The following is a 16,890-nucleotide window of genomic DNA, read 5'->3' as shown; positions in this document are numbered from 1 at the left end:
TACAGTGCTGAAAAAAAAATCGACTATAAACTGTTTCATCGTCTTTGAGTGAGAACAGTCTTCTGAAATCTGTCTGATTAGGATCAGAAATAAAATGAAACTTCTGAGGAGATGAATTACAGAAATCTGTTTGAAAGTGGACTTGGAGACTGCGAGGACTATTACAGAGAATACAGCACTGTAATCAGCACATCCTGTTGCTTCCATCATGCCCTCTGGCCTGCTTAGGGAGTTTGCCCAAACTAAGCCCAACATCACTGGCAGGTAGAAAGGTGAGGCTCAGTATCCTCAGACCATCAGAAAGGTCATGAGCCCTGGCAAAGCAAGACGGCCTTCAGTAAGGACTGCTTTCTCTCCTTCTTGGCTTGGCAAGCAGTGGGATGGCATGAAGCCCAGTCAACCTTAATTCAGATGAATGTTGTTTCATATTTATTTTTAAATCTATAATTCTGATTTTTCACTAAGATATGCTTGTAGTTGGACCACATTCAGGAATATAGAATAACCTAAATTAGTCTTAAAAAACTTTATGCTTTTTCTTTCCTCAAATAGAGGTCCTTCTGGGATTAGCTTTAATGAACAGATGAGAATAATGCATAATTAGCATATCAGTTGTTTAACACATGCAGGAGAATAGCCTGCTTTTTCTTTTCTTTTCTTTTTTTTTTTGAGAATAGCCTTCTTAAGCATTTGAAGAAATATACGTGTATACAAAATCTCTGGGCTACGTTTATGGTTTTAATGGATTCAGTAAAACTCTTTTTTTGTGGTTTCTGCAAAGGTCAGTTTTTATCCAGCCTATGTCTGTATTTATAAAAAGAGCGAAGTTGAGAATTCCCAAATAAAAAGACTTTTCTAATACAATAAATAAAGCCACTCAGTGGGAACACTTCATAATCTCCATTCTAGCCTGCTTTGCCTTTTGTAGCTCACGATGGCTTCTTTAAGACGGGACCTACTTTTTAATTGTCATTTGATTTTGGTCTCACAAGTGAAAACACAAATGCCTTGATTGTTTGATGCAAAAGAAACTGAAGATGCTTTGGATCCCTGGGCCAGCCCACCCTCCTCTCTCTGCCACCATTCTGCACCTTCACTGGGGCAGAGAACAGGCCAGGCCTTGCCTCACACCCACGCCTCTCCCAGGACTGAATCTCAGTGACTGGCAGTGACCTAGGAGACACCTTTGACACTCTGTCCTCTTCCGCCTTTGCTCACATGCAATCTATTCCCAAGTCCTCTCGATTTTACTGACAAACACCACTCAAACCCATCCACCTTCCTCCAGCCCCGAGGGCTCTACCCTACTCCACGCTACGAGAGCCCCTTACTCAGACTTCCCGCTGCCTTCTTGCCTCCTGAGCCATCCTCCACAAAGCTGCGCAGGCAATCCCCTCAAAACGTAAACCTGATCACATCACTTGCCAACTTAAAACCCTTCAACGCCTCCTCACTGCTCTTAAGAGAAAGACCAAAAACATGAAACTGGGTTTCGAGGTCCTGTGGGTCCAACTCTGCCTTGTCCTCCCCTTCCCCTCTCTCACTGAGGTCCAGCAACCCAGGCTTTCTTTGCCTTCTTTGAGCCTGTCAGGTACCCTTCTCCCCACCAGGCCTTTACCTTTGCTGTCCTTCTTTGGGGGATTCTCTTCCCCATAAAATCTCCCATCTTTATTGCTCAGATCTTGAGCAATATAAAATGTATATTCTTTCTTTGGAGAAATCTTTCTCTGATCCCGAGACCATATCAAGTGCTTCCCTCTATTTACTCATAGCCTTCCTTGCACTTTCAAGAATTTATAATCAGACGGTTATCTGTGTGCTAATTTAAATAACATCAGTATCCCCTTCCAGACGGCGAGCTTGGTGTGGTTCGGCTCTCCAGGGTAGTTCAAGCTCCAGCCCATGCCCCTCATGCACTGGAGGCTGGAGGCGCTCTGTCCCTGGGTCCCCGTGTCCCCCACCTACTCACCGCGCTCATGAGTGAATCCAGGACGCTGACGGCAAACGCTGTCCCGCATGCAAACGGCTGCGTGAGGTACAGCTCTGTGTCGGGGTCATCGTCATCGTCTTGGTCCAAAAACTGAACATTTGTATCGTTCACTAGGAAAAGCGTAAAGTAAGAATTAGATCAAAAGGCCACATGCGGGCAGCAGAGTCAGAGAAAGAGCAGGCTACTGGTTTAGAAACACTGAAGTCACTGGAAAGGAAAGAAAAGCATGGGAGAAGCTGTTGATGGAGCTCAGGGTGGGGGTCGGTGGGACTCAACGGACTGCTCCGAGGTGCTTGTTCAAGGTTCCCAGGCCTGGAGAGCAGTGACGTCAAGCAGACGTGCTCCACGGCAGGCTGGTGGAGCTGGTGGACAGTGCTGGTCAATTCTTTGGTATAGTTTTAGATCGTGACGAAAAACACTCTGAAGCATTTTTTTGGTAGCTAAGTCCTTTGAGAGATGGACATATTTTAAGGATGAGGAGCCATGAGTAGCCATGCTGGGATGGGAAGTTTAGCCACAAGGGAAAGAAAGCAATTTATTGAGAGTGAAGAGCAACAGACTGGGAGCATAGCAAAGGCAAATAGCAAGGAATCCACCCTCCGGCACCATCCACAGCCTGCCCGGGGTTGGGGGATGGGTCTGGGTGTGCCTGGTGTCTGTCCCTTAATCCAGGCCCAAACCCAACAAGTCCTGTTCAATACAAAGGAGGAACCCCTGGCTGTCTCCGGCTGCTTGCTGACAAAGATTTGCTCTGCATTCCGAGGTGCTTGGGGATGCCCACGTTCTCCCTTTCCCCTCCTAAACAGCTCAATCTTTTATGTGCTTCAGCTCAAGCAGACGCAGCATTTGATGTTGTATTTCATTTCCATCTGAGGATTCCTCAAGGACTCCTCTGGCACGCACGTGCAGCCTGATTGGTTGTGTCACCGAGATGTCTTTAACTTATTAAAAATTAAATGACAAATTAATTTCCATTCCCATCTTGGCATCAGAAATTATCAGTTTTGCAGAGCAAGTAATGGCAGGGAAAGTGTGTGGTGGGGGAGGAGATGAGCGCTTGTGATTTTTGGAATAATTATGGTGCTTTTAGGAAAAGAATAGGTGAGGTTTCCTTTTTCTGATTCCTTTCTAAAGGTATCAGCAGCTAATTCTCTTTCCTAGTTATTAATTTTTTTTTTCCGTAAGGAACTTTTGGGATAACTTCTTTTGTTGTCGTTTTTGTTGTTTTTGTTTTTGTTTTGCGGTACGCAGGCCTCTCACTGTTGTGGACTCTCCCGCCGCGGAGCACAGGCTCCGGACGCGCAGGCTCAGCGGCCATGGCTCACGGGCCCAGCCGCTCCGCGGCATGTGGGATCCTCCCAGACCGGGGCACGAACCCGTGTCCCCTGCATCGGCAGGTGGACTCTCAACCACTGCGCCACCAGGGAAGCCCTGTTATTGTTTTTAACTTTTGTTTGTTTATTGTATGAGGCAGAATAAATAATAGGACAAAAGGCTGGGTATGGAATTATTTTGTTTTTTTGTTTTGTTTTGTTTTGTTTTTTGCGGTAAGCGGGCCTCTCACTGTTGTGGCCTCTCCCGTTGCGGAGCACAGGCTCCAGACGCGCAGGCTCAGCAGCCATAGCTCATGGGCCCAGCCGCTCCACGGCACGTGGGATCTTCCCGGACCGGGGCACGAACCCTTGTCCCCTGCATTGGCAGGCGGACTCTCAACCACTGCGCCACCAGGGAAGCCCATGGAATTATTTTTAAATGACACCATCTTGTTTCCCTAGAGAAAGATCCTAATGGGGGAAAATCTTTGCTCTCTGTTCTTCCAACGTTTATCATGTTTGGGTCCCCACTGTCCTCGCAGTGCTTGAGCTACAGGCTAGTAAAAATGCAAAACCCAGGATGTGACAATTGGGCTTTGAATCCAGGCCCTGTCACTAACTCCCCTGAGCAAAGCATTTTATCATTCTACACCTTAGTTTCTCTCTGTAAAATGGGGGAAACATTAGTGGCTCTCCTGAGGCTGTCAGGAGGCTCCTATGAGATTCTGCTCAGTGAACCTGGCCCGGCACCTTGATAAATGGTAGCTGCTCTCATGATTTCACGTTCTGTCCATGTTCTGTTTACACTATGAAAATTCCCAGCTTCCCTCTGCCCCTCTCAGAAGCATGTAAATAAGGCCTTGCTCAGGGATCCTGCCAGGGTCATGCGGTAGCTTTTCCTCTCCTACCTTTATTTACCCAGAAGCATGCTGTGGGCCACAGTTTAGTCTTCCTGCTTTGTGAATGGGAAAATGTGAACCTGGGACAAGATGCAGAGGCACCTGGTTTTAACTACCTGTAAGAGCTGAGGAGGGCGTACTGCCTAAAGCAAGTGTCGGTTACCTCCTCTCATGATGACGGGGAGGGTTTGGTAGACTTGACAGATGACTGGAGAATGTCAGCCAGCTAGGGATTCGAGTCTTTGGGAAAGAACTCCAAGGCAGGAGCCAGAGTTCTGGGTTACCTAGTCTCAAAGGGAGAGCAGCCGGTGTTACCCGAAACCTATTTCACGGGACAGTAATTATGTGGTTGCTAAGAGGTGATGAAAACAGTCACCCCAAAATGTTTGTGATCAAATACAACTGGGAAACAGGTTAAATAGCTTCAAACAGATTTCCTTCTTGTGGAACTTCTAGGAAGCCTGGACCCACTAATATCAATTGGGACTCCCCAAGTGCGTGAAGACTGGAATATACTATACAGTTTAAAAAACTTGTTTGACCTTGAGCCACCTGTGTTTTTTAAAAGGCATTTTACTGGCCTAGTGTAATGCAGAAGACATCTCAGAACAGGTAGGTAAACAGTAAATATTTGTGGGGATGGGGGAGGTGAGGTGGTCAGAGGATGATGGTCTGAGTGCTAAAGACAGTATGACGAGTAGGAAAATTGGGCTTCAGGCAGAAGGTGAGGGTGATGTGAACACACGGAAGGTTCCCTGAGCTCATAAAAGAAATCTGGTGGGGGACAGAGGCTTCAGGAGACTCAGTTATGCTAACTGAACACTTGAATTGTTGCCTCAGATTGGGGGCACCACGCTTTTTCTCTTCTACTAGTCACAAATAAAGATATCCCAGTTAGCTGGCAGCGCATGAATTCCAAATAGACAAAGAAATTCCTGGCAGTGGTGATACTGAAATGCTGCTGAAGTTTTCTGGGACAGAGATGTTTGGATGAATTTTCCCACCAGAAGTCTGGGCCACACAAGCTCCCTGGGTCCCTTACCACCCTAAGGTTCTGAGAAGAGCAATCCAGAAGCCTACGCTTTTAGCCAACTTCTCTAAACATGAAAAAGACACCTGTCCTACTGTTGGAAACAGACAATAGTGTGGCACTCCTTGACCTGAGTGAATTTGTCCTGATAGATAGCTACATCGACAATAATGCTGTGCTGAATGGTGGACAATGTATTCCTTTGTTTCCAGACACCTGGCAAGCAAGATTACTGTGTTAAAAGCCTGCTCTATTATTTTGAAATATATTTTGGGGCCAAGAAAATGGCATGTTAGTTTCATTTGTGAGCTATTTGAAGGCAGATGATCCCTACCTCTCGATCTACCCTCCATCGAGCAGCACTTGCTTTCTCTATTTAGAAGATCAGTCCCCAGTTCTGAGACCTGCTGCTGATGGGTGCTTTTCATAGAGTTATTAACCAAGTCATGGGGAATTGTGGAAGAGCCTGACAAATGCCGTCACGACCACAGGCCTTCATCTTCTAGATGAGTCTGCTCCGAATCTCCCAGAGAGGGCTCTGGGCCAGCGGAGTGGGGGTCAGAGTGCAGGGCTGGGCCTTGGTGGCTGCTAAGCTCATCCTTTGCATCCTTTCTTAAGACCTGGCTTTAGTAAGAAAGGGTCCCCTACGAGCTGGCTGCTTTTATGGCTTCAGGACCAGAGCTTCTGAGAAAGGGCTGAGTAGGGGAAAAAAGGCAAATAAAGTCAGAATAAAGGAAAATAAACAGCTGGAGGGAAGGCACCGTCTTAGGTTTCTTATCTTAAAATTTTTATATTTCTCCCTTGACTTCCTCTGAGAGCTGTGAAGACATGTCAGTCAAACTGACAGTGTGCTGGAAAGAGGAATAGAGGAAGGAGGTGGGAGGGGAGCAGGGGGACACACGGAAGAAAAAAAAAAAAAAAAAGGCCCAAGCCAAAGAAAATGAACTAGAGCAAAGATGCTTTGGAAACAACTGCCAGGTCAGATGGGTGTGATCAAAGGTTTACTGATGCTGTGTGGGGAAAAAATCATTAAGGAAGGCTAGAACAAGACAGTCGATTCCAACCAGAGCCACAAATAAAACACATTCAAAGCAGTGCCATGGGGTAGCCTTTCCGTTACAGCCGGTGAAATAAAAAACAAGCTGATGATGGTTGGAAACACGAACCACAAAACAAAAGGAGATACTGATGTGAAAGAAAACAGTGCTTCTTACCCAGTTCAGTTATCATTAGAATGTGCGTCCCACTGTTTTTTTCCTGATTGACTGATACCAAAGGCAACTTGCCAGGTTTAGCTTATGGGATACAGCAGTTAAGGGTTGGGGAAAGGGAGTGGAGGAAAGTACAGAAAAAGAAAAGAGTGAGGGAATAACAGAGGAGACATTCTAAAGTAAAGGGACCCAGGACCACAGGCAGTTAGTGTTTATCTTCGGGGGAAGAGACCACATAGCAGTTTTGCAAATTCACAAATAGTAGCAGGGAGTGCCATGGCCAGGTTAAAAGCTGGATCCCACTGGCCAATGATCATGGCCCTCAAAACCCCATCATTTTTTGGACCAGAGTGGCAGTCACTGAAAATGGCCTTTAGCTGAAAAGCTCAACTAGAATAGATGAAATGTAAAATTATCACATATTAGCCCAATGTTTCTACGCAGTTCTCAAAATGAGGTTGGCTTAGACCTGAGGTTTTGTACCTCCAGGGAGGGACCTTCCACAGATGCCTCCAATGAGAATCACTGGAAAAAATCCTTGGACCATACCTTTCCTCCCTTCCTCCCGCTTCCCTAATGTATGCCCCAATCTCAAACCCTTCATCTCATGCTCCTTTGAAAACAGTGACCAGCGGAAGGAAACTATCTATTCACCTCAGAGGAAAGATAGATCAGTTTTCCCTTGGGTCATCTGTCATATACCCATACCCTTCTCCAATCTCCCCCCAGACAAACCCCATTAGAGCCTACCAAACTGAAAGAGCTAAGACTCAGGCCAACCTCCTTATATCCTGCATGGTCGGAAAAGAGGACCAAAAACATCCACCCAAAGCTGACATTCACTCCTACCGAGTTCAGTGATGATGGGGATGTTGACCCCAGTTGTGATGGAGGGCTGGCGTAACATCCCATGTACCGGGCTGTTATCCGGAGAGGATCTGTCCATTCCTGGAGGTGTGAACCCTAGTGGGAAGGAAAGAGAGGAAGAAGAAAAATCAGAAATGTGGAAAATTTGGAAATGATGAAAGTATAGTGTATATACACCATAAAAAAGTAACATATGCATTATTTACAAGTCAAAGATTAGCACTCCCAGGATAAACTCTGATGAGCTGTTTTCAGAAGAACGAAGTAGGAGACCATTATAAAAAATTCTAACCCACTTTGACAGTTCCCTAAAAACCAGTCTTTACACCAATTATCGATCTTGCTCACAGAGTTTTGTTCCCTTCTTCCTTCAGGTACACATGAGGATTGTACCTCTGTGCCTCCTTGAAGTTAGATATGACCACGTGACATAGGAAATGCCCTGGCCCATGAAAAGCAAACAGAACAACGCATATCATCACTTCTGGTACAAGTATTTGACTTGCCATCTCTCTTCCCAGGCTGTGGCAACAGTGGGAACACAGGTTACTATGGAGATGAAGGCTGGGCAGCAGCCCTGGACAGTAGCCCAGACACACAAAGCATTCTGAGTGAAAAATCAATCTCTGTTGCTTTAAGCCACTGAGACTTGTTTTATTGTTGTTTGTGTTGTTGTTGTTACCACAGCATAACCTAACCTATCCTGACTGTTATCTTAAACCAATTGATTACTTATTCTCTTGCCAGTGAGGGACTTAAACCTGGGCCTTTGACAGGGTTCTGGCCAAGGGGAAGTGGGAGGAAATTGGCCTGGGCGCTTGAGGAGATGTTTCCTTGTTCTTAAAAAATATCACATGGGAAGAGATTCTCTTTTGATCCACTGGACATTGCTTTTGTGTCTGTAGTACCTGGAACTGTAGCAGCCATCTTGTAACTAGGATGGGCGCCCGCTGAGGACAAAGCCAACTTAATGAATTGGCTGAAGTGAATGATAAAAAGACTGAATGATAGGAAGAACTGTCCTTAGCTCCTGAATTAACCAGCCCTAGAATCAAAACCAATTGATCTCAGGGTTTCTTACTACATGAGATTTTATACATTTATAAGTGAGATTATAATATAAGATGTAGTAATGAGCTTTTATATATATTATACACATAATAATTAGATTATATATAATGTCTGTTTATATATATTTATGTATTTTGTATTATGTATTAAATATTTATGTATATACACACAATATATGTACAACTATATATATATATATTTTTTATTTTTATTTTTTTGCGGTACGCAGGCCTCTCACTGCTGTGGCCTCTCCCGTTGCGGAGCACAGGCTCCGGACGCGCAGGCTCAGCGGCCATGGCTCACGGGCCCAGCCGCTCCGCGGCATGTGGGATCCTCCTGGACCAGGGCACGAACCCGTGTCCCCTGCATCGGCAGGCGGACTCTCAACCACTGCGCCACCAGGGAAGCCCCAACTATATATTTATATATATGTGTGTGTGTGTGTGTGTGTGTGTGTGTGTATTTATTTTCCTCCCTTTTGCTTAAGCCAAACTGGGGAGTTTTTTTTTACTTGCAGCTGAAATCATCCTGACTGCTGCATATGCCACCTGCTTACAGTGGACCCTTGAACTTCCCAGTGTGCTTGACACAGACTCCATAATGTAGATGTGGGCACAGTAAACTGGAGAGTAGCCTACTTGTTCTGACTTTTGCAGTTTGGGCTTCTTTGGGTCTCAGACCCATATCTCAATACATATTAGAATGAGCTTGGCCCAACCATATTTTCAAGTTTAGGGAGGGTGAGAAAGCATCCCAGCTAGGCCAAATGGCTGCCTCTTTAAGGAGGTACATAGCTGTATAAACACAATACATTTATTTTCTTCATACATTCTTTTGGTGAAAATTAAATTTTGCCACTTGGCAAGTGGCACCACCAGCTCCACACTGGCCGCCATGCCCAATTGCCTTCCCCACCTTATAGAAGAGGCAGACAGAAGTTCACGTTCTCTTTGTTTTCTCTTCTTTGCCCGTAGTGGATGGCTACCTGGGCTTATCAATGGATTAGGGAATTACAGATACAGTCACTTGCCAAGTTTCCAAGAACAAATTTCCAAAGATTGTGTGACCAGATAGATTAGTGACTCTCTCTGGTAATGCGACAAGACTGGGTTGTTTCTGGCATGAAGGTATGTGTGAATCTTTATCTACCAGGAATGAAATGACAGGTGTTCATAATTGCCTGTTGCTTTGGAAGTACATCATGCATGAAATGCCAGAAAAATATAAACGAGTTTTCCTGTTTTCTGCTCTCCTGTGTATAAATTTCATCAGAGTGTCATATTTTCAGAAAGAAAAAAAAAGTTTTATTTACCATTCACTCCCTGATTGCACTTAATTTTATTCTTTATACTGATACCCTGTGCACAGGGTAAGTAACTTTGAATGACAGTATAGTGTCCATCTTTCTAAACTTTGGAATGTGTGTTTTTCAGCCAACCATGTAACCAAGAACACGCAATTGAAATGCTTGCTGTTTTCTTCCCCTAGAATAGTGAAGGGGGAAAACTAAACTGTTTTCATCAGAAGTTTCATTCAAAATCATGAAAAACTGCAAGTGACAGCTGTGCAGATTCAGTGGATGTGACGTTTTTGAATTTCTTCAACTTGACAAGTAAACACCTTAAATCGGTAATGCTATATGCATAATACATGACCTGTATTTTGACATCCATCATCAAATGCTGACTTGAGAAAATATGGGTTTGTATGTCAAGGACTAGCACCCATAAAACAGGTAAAAATGCAGGTCACACGGTATTAGGAAAACTGTATTTCATTATAGAACCGGCAACAAACCAAAGCATCCTTTTATTTTATCTTATTTAAAGATTCCGTTTTCAGCTGTGAAAAGACTCAATTCCTTTGCATGAAACCTTCATTTAGAAATGACATGCTTGCCTCATAGGCCTCTTTCATTTTGCTTTCAAATTCCATTTTCCCCTTCAGTCGCCAAGCCTGGTTCCATTAGCATCTGCAACTGACAAACTATGGTGGATGTCCAAAGACATCTCTCCATTAAATGTCTTTCTCTCTCCTACACAGGATCCCAAGAATGGGGTGATTTTGTTGGAAAGAAAACTTCAGCAATGATAATGTCACTTTTTATTTTGCTACTTTTATAGCCACACATTTTTATAAGCAAAGGCAAAGATAACAGAAATAGATTTTATCTTTTTTTGGCCCTTCCTGAAGAGTTGTGTTAAAGAGGAACAGAATTTATTAGCATTGTTTCATTTTTAGAGATCCTATAATGGGAAACTTGTGGCTTGAAACGGCAGAGCAGACCCAGATTCCCGAAGTGGCCTTGGAAAGAACAGAAAATCAGGCACCTTCCTTCCAAAGAGAAGAGGCAGTCTGGCCTTTGGTGCCATTTGATGGCATCTACCCCATTCACCATAGCAGCTGTTAATAAAGGGGCAGGTCTAAATGGTATCCAGGTCCCTGATGGTCTTGCTCCCCATCCTTTTGTTAGCTGCTGTGGGTACATCTTTGGTTGAATTTTAAGTCCCTCTACATAAAGCAGTGCTTCAGTTCTGCATGTGAAAGTGCTGGCACATGGAATATCCTCCAGGGACCCTGATCTACAGCTAGAGGATAGTGCAACTGGGAAACGCTCCTCCTGTTAGTTGAACTAACACTCGGGAAGTTAATTTTAGAAACAACCACTTATTTTGCCAGAAGAGATGATGAAGAATGTTGGCATTGGAGAGATGGAATCAGAAGTTCTCAATCAGGAAAAGATTCAAGTTTAATTAACTACAACCCAAGCTCTTACCAAGATGGCCTCCTGTTTCTTTAGATGGATTCTCTTTCCTCTCTGTTGAGCATGGACATGGGAGGCAAGTTTTGGGCTAAAGATAACTTTAAAGACTACCTGAACCCCTTACACTGAAAACTCCTCCCCATTTCAATCTTCAGGGGCAGATAGGATGAGTTTACTTTATTTGTTCTATTCCTTTGGCATCAGGCAGAAATGGGCCCAACATTGCCCCCTGCCAAGCATGCTCACTCTGTATGCTGAAGGAGAACTTTAGGTCAAAGACTGGGTTTTCTATTTCTTTAAACATCCCAGGTTGTCTACAAAATGCCTGGACCACAGAGAAGAAACGGAGCGGAAGAGCAAAGAGCATGTGCTTTGGAGTCAGATGTCTTAGGTTTAAATTCTGGCTCATCTATTTATAAACCACATAACCATGAGCATAGCACAGACTCTGCAAACCTCTGTTTCTTTGTCTGTAAGCTAGAATTACCCACTATACAGGGCAGTTGTGAGAATAAAATGAAATAGTATATTTAAAGCATTTAGTACAATGTGTGGTATGAAGAAAAATACTTGAAAATGTTGACTACCAACGTTAATATTTTACTCAGTACACAATAAATATTCTGGCTAGGAACAGCATCCACTGCCTCCCCCTTCCCTATGGATAAAGACCTGAGGTAGCTTTTGGTAGAGTTTTTTAAAAGAACTTTCACATAGAGAAAAATCCTGGAAAGTTAATGGGAAGGCAATAGCAGTGTGGATATATTTTGGTAGAAATAATCAGGTCAATCCAGTGATAAAAATACAGCCTAAAATATTTAAGGATGGAGTGTTTTGGATATTGGATGGCTAGGATTTTCTTTAGGTATGTTGAAAAGCTGGTGTCCAGTCTTCATGAAAGAAAGGTTCTTAATGCCTTATAGCAACTGCAGACTCTCTGGAGTCTTCTGTTTTCTAGACCTAATTTCCCACTTCCTTTAATTATTTAAGGGCATAATCTTTCTTCTTTTGTTTCTTGGGCTTTTGAAACGGTTTTCACTGCTCTCTATATTCTTTCCCAGAATGTGCGTTCTCAACCATCACCACTGTTGGGTTCAGCTGAACAAAAGCTGTAGCATCTGATTTTCTCTTTTATGATTGGTTATTCAATGCCAGGCAGCACTTGGCCTGTGTCAGGGAAGTTATTGGAAGGTTAAGTGACCTATAGTTAAATTTGACAAGGGCATTTCAGTTTGGATGGCTTCACATGAAAGAATTTAACAAAAGCACTTGACCTATTCCTAAGAAGTTCAAGGAGAAGAGGCTTGGGAATAACAAGATCACTAAGGTTTCATTTTTTAAAGTAATTGTTTTGGGTACCTGCTGCATGCATGCATACAGACGTAGCATCCAAGGAGCACCTGTGGTTACAGGCAAAGAGAGGCTATGACTCAGATAACATCTACCAGAGGGCATGGTTGGAAAAGGGGTCCAGGGTAATGTAGTTGTGAGTGCATTTGAAGATGAGAAAGACTCAATGTCATGGTCTTTGTGGAACTCAAAGCAAGGGCAAGAATGTTCTGGATCTAGATTGACTAAGGTAATTCTGAGAATGAAGAAGTCAGGCTTAAGTAGAACCTTAAGGAAAAAATAGTAAAATCCAACATTTACCGAGTGCTCAGCATGTACTAAAATCTGCGCATGTTTTAACTCTAGTTCATACAGCCATCCTATGTAGATACTGCTATGTTACAGATGAGGAAGTTGAAGCACAGCAGAGTTAAGCAACTTGACCCAGCACATACATTTAGGAATGAGCAGATCGAGATCTCAGCCCAGGTAAATTGGCTCCAGAGCCTCCTCTAAGTCTCCATGGCATATTCCTCCTTATTACGTGCCAAAGCTGTGCTAAGGGTTTTTTCACTGGCCACCTCATTTATTCCTCATAACAACCCTGTAAGTACAGGAACTGCTAATATTACCATTTTGTAGATGAAGAAAATAAGATTCAGAGCAGTCAAATAACTTCCTCCAACACCCCAGTTGGTAAGTGGCAGATCTGGGGGCTACAGCCAGACAGTCTGACTTCAGAACCCAAGGATTACCGTGCTCCATGCTGCCTTGCCTCTGTGTGTGATGGTCTCTCTTTTCTCATGTGCTGAGCTTGGCAGGCAAGTTTGAGGCCTGAGCCAGTCTCACTCTTTTATTGTTTTCACTTTTAAACAATAGCAGATAACAGCTGGGACCCACTGTAGTTATGCTTAACTTGCTTTGGTATGGTAGCATGCACGACTCAGTACATATGAAAAATGCTTTATTACAGTATTTTTCCATAGGGGAAAACAAAGTACTTTCTAAATCTTCCCTAGTTAAATCCCCAAGCTTTTCCAGGGAGAGAGGGAGATGGAAATTCTTATAAATCACCTCCCCTAAAATAGATGGAGAAATGAAGGTAAGTGCCTCCCCACCCCCATAGATTTAACATAAAGGAATTGGTTCAAATGGTGGGGCAAATTATCTTTTATTGTGTGCATATAAATGATGGTTAGAAATCCATATGCTACGTTAAACGAGAGAAATAAATTAGGCAGAGTCATCTAGGTTTGCTGAGACAGGTATTCAATATGAAGTTGTAAAAGGGAAAGATCACCGTTAAAAATGATCTATAAAGGCATGTTAAAATCAAGAGACACATCTCATATTACATCATCTAGGATATGAATTAAATTTCCTGTTAATGCCAGGAAAAAAAAAAAAACCCAAAGCCAAATGTCAGATGAAGTGAAGATCAATAAAAATATTTTGATAAGTAAATGCAACAATGCTACTTAACACATGATTGGCAACTGCTGAAACATAAATTATCCAAATTTCCCATGGCTGCTTATGGGAAAATTATGCAGATTAGAACTTGATTAGGCTTATATCATGAGACTCAATTTGGACTTTTAATCTATTAAGCTCCAATAAATGAGGCATCTGAATAGCTCCCCTGAGCAAGTACAGTAATAGCCACAGCAGTCATTTTTTGCAGTATGTATTCCAACAAATTCTTCAGCAGCTGAAGTAAAGAAAATTCCAGGTACAGAAGCATGATTGCTTTCTAACTTGTAGGGGGAAAAATCCACGTGCCCAGGCTTGATTTGGGAAATAGATTTTTAAGAAAAGTCTGCAAGAGAAATCTGGCCAAGGGAAAACCTCAGTTGAACCTTGTAATAGTTTTTCATAGTAGTTTTCAGTCCTGAGTCATGAGAGCCAGGAGCCGACCAGTGTTGACTCAATAAAAAATGATGATTTATCAAGGCAGAAACTTCTCCTGACACTGCCCAGAAGCTACTCTAACTGAGCACTTGCCACTTAGGAGCTGGAAGTGGTGCCAGCCCCCGACAGGTTGCTGGAGGTCCATGCTGGGAAAGGTGGGGCAGGGAACACCCTTGCCAATTTCAACTGTGTTTTCTGCTTTATTCCAGGTAACTCATGAGCTTGGAGCTGATCATTGTCCTCTACCCAGAGCCTAAAGACAGAGCTTAGAAATTACAGTAATAGACAGTTCTGAGAAACCTAAACTATACCATTTGGGTCTCTCTTTGCCTCTTTGCCAATCACTCTGTTAGGGATGCAAGAACTTTGGAAATCTTCTAATAATTACCTCCCTTTTACAGATGAAGAAACTGAGGCTCAGAGCAGCGAAGTTACTGTGTCTAAGGTTGTGGATCAGTTGGTGGCAGAGCCGGGATAGTTGATTCTGTTGTTACGTGCTCCCCTTCAACCTCTTCTCTACATGAGGAACCTATTCCCAGTGTTTGGTGGGGGGTAGGGGAGGGGGGCAACCCTGACTCCACAGGGCCAACAATATGGATCCCCATCACCCTGGACACATGGCTGGTTTAGAGATCCACTTGTCCTCCAAGCTGGGGCCAATCTGTGTTCTCCCCAAGACCTGATGAAATCGATGCTAAAGATGCTTTCAAAACCACAAAGGATGTAAGTATGGGGCTGCTGGTGAGCATTTAGCTCACCAGGGGACAAATGAAAACAGGGCAAATGAATCAAGAAGTAAAGAGAATGAGACAGAGCTCTGACATCACTCAGGCTCCTGGGCTCAAATGTGCCTAACGCCAGAGACACCCCAGTTGTATGACTTCCTCTTTATTTAAGGCTTTGGGGTTGGATTTCTATCACCTGCAACCAAAATGCCCAAATAGTATAGTAACTGAGAAAAATCTCGGTTCTTTTCTTGGTAAAATGGCTCAAGCATGTCTGAGTTTCTATTGAAACAGGTGACTATATCTTCATTCAAGGTTTCTTGTTCACTTCCAGTGACCAGGGACAAGACCTGGGTCAATTTCTTTATTTACAATAAGTAGCATTGAGATATATATATATATATATATATATATATATATATATATATATATATATAGTGTGTGTGTGTGTGTGTGTGTGTGTGTGTGTGTTACGTGGCCTCTCACTGTTGTGGCCTCCCCCGTCGCAGAGCACAGGTTCCGGATGCGCAGGCTCCGGACGTGCAGGCTCCGGACGTGCAGGCTCCAGACGCGCAGGCTCAGCGGCCATGGCTCACAGGCCCAGCCGCTCCGCGGCATGTGGGATCTTCCCGGACCGGGGCACGAACCCATGTCCCCTGCATCGGCAGGCGGACTCAACCACTGCGCCACCAGGGAAGCCCAGCATTGATATTTTTAACAGTACTCTTTTCTAGAGACTGTATTTAATGAAAGCATTGGGAAGCTGCATAAGGTACTTCATCTTTTTTAGAGTTTCTGTTCTGGGTCTAAATTAAACCAAAGCAAACTAAACCAACCAACTAACAACCAATCAATCAACCGAAGTTCTCTATAGCTATTTATCCATTAAGTTTCATAAGATATAGTCAGCACTTAGACAAGTCACACACACATGAAACAAATATGTTTGCAAGAGTTGTCTCTCCAAGCAGACAGTCTCTTTCTTTAAAGTAAACTTAAAGAGCTTACTGTCCCTAAATAAGAACCTGTCTCTCAGAGGGGTTGGTGTAAGGAAGGAATGGGGGGAGGGAGGGAGAGAGGGAAGGAAAGAGGGAGGGAATAAGGAAGGGAGGGGGGAAGGGGAGGAGACTAGTTACAACTCAAACACAGTTAAGGCCACAGATTTGGAAAGAAACCTAATATTCACTGGTCTAACCTCTTCATTTGTGCAAAAGCTCATGGTGTCATGATGAATTTTCCACAACTTCTCAATTGCCTTTTACCCCCTCTGATTCATCTTACAACTTAAAAATAAGACGTAATTTGGCGACACAGATCAAATGATTTAAAATTTGACGTACCCTTTGACCTAAGCAATTTCACTTCTAAAAATACATGCACAGCCAACATTTCTTTATATTAAAGATTTGGTTACAATGGTTTTCATTTGTAGTTATTAAGTAACAGTATTAAAATGAAAACAACCTGAATGTCCAGTTTTAGGAAACTGATTGTGTTAAGTATGCATCCACTAAAAATAATGCAGAAAAACATTTCATGACATGGAAAAAATGGTCATGAGACAATTTTGTGGAAAAAACAGGTACATACTATTATGTATGATCCATTTTTGAGGGGTAAAATATTTATATCTGCAGGAACAAGACTAACGTTAACTTTCTTATGTCCGAATGCTAAGATTATAAGGTAAGGAATTCATATTTGTCTTCTTTTTGCTTATACATAGTTGCCAAATTTTCTAAAAGACATATATTTCATTTGTGCAAGGAGAAGAAAATTT

The 16,890-nt window shown here is 43.1% G+C and overlaps 1 protein-coding gene across 3 annotated transcripts in view; it reads right to left on the bottom strand.

Moving 5' to 3' along the window:
• Positions 1 to 16,890, bottom strand: part of KCNMA1 (potassium calcium-activated channel subfamily M alpha 1) — a 748,255-nt gene that overhangs the window by 28,529 nt on the left and 702,836 nt on the right. For all 3 annotated transcript variants that reach the window (XM_060111611.1, XM_060111630.1, XM_060111620.1), the window contains 2 exons: positions 7,293 to 7,406; positions 1,970 to 2,100 (listed from right to left, as the gene is read on the bottom strand). In XM_060111611.1, coding sequence (XP_059967594.1) covers positions 1,970 to 2,100; positions 7,293 to 7,406 — 245 coding nt within the window. The remainder of the gene's footprint in view (positions 1 to 1,969; positions 2,101 to 7,292; positions 7,407 to 16,890) is intronic.

This window comes from Mesoplodon densirostris, chromosome 1, assembly GCF_025265405.1.
Source record: "Mesoplodon densirostris isolate mMesDen1 chromosome 1, mMesDen1 primary haplotype, whole genome shotgun sequence".
In the NCBI taxonomy this organism is placed as follows: Eukaryota; Metazoa; Chordata; class Mammalia; order Artiodactyla; family Ziphiidae; genus Mesoplodon; species Mesoplodon densirostris.
The sequence above is the reverse complement of the archived record's forward strand: the minus strand, read 5'-3'. Positions and strand labels throughout refer to the sequence as shown.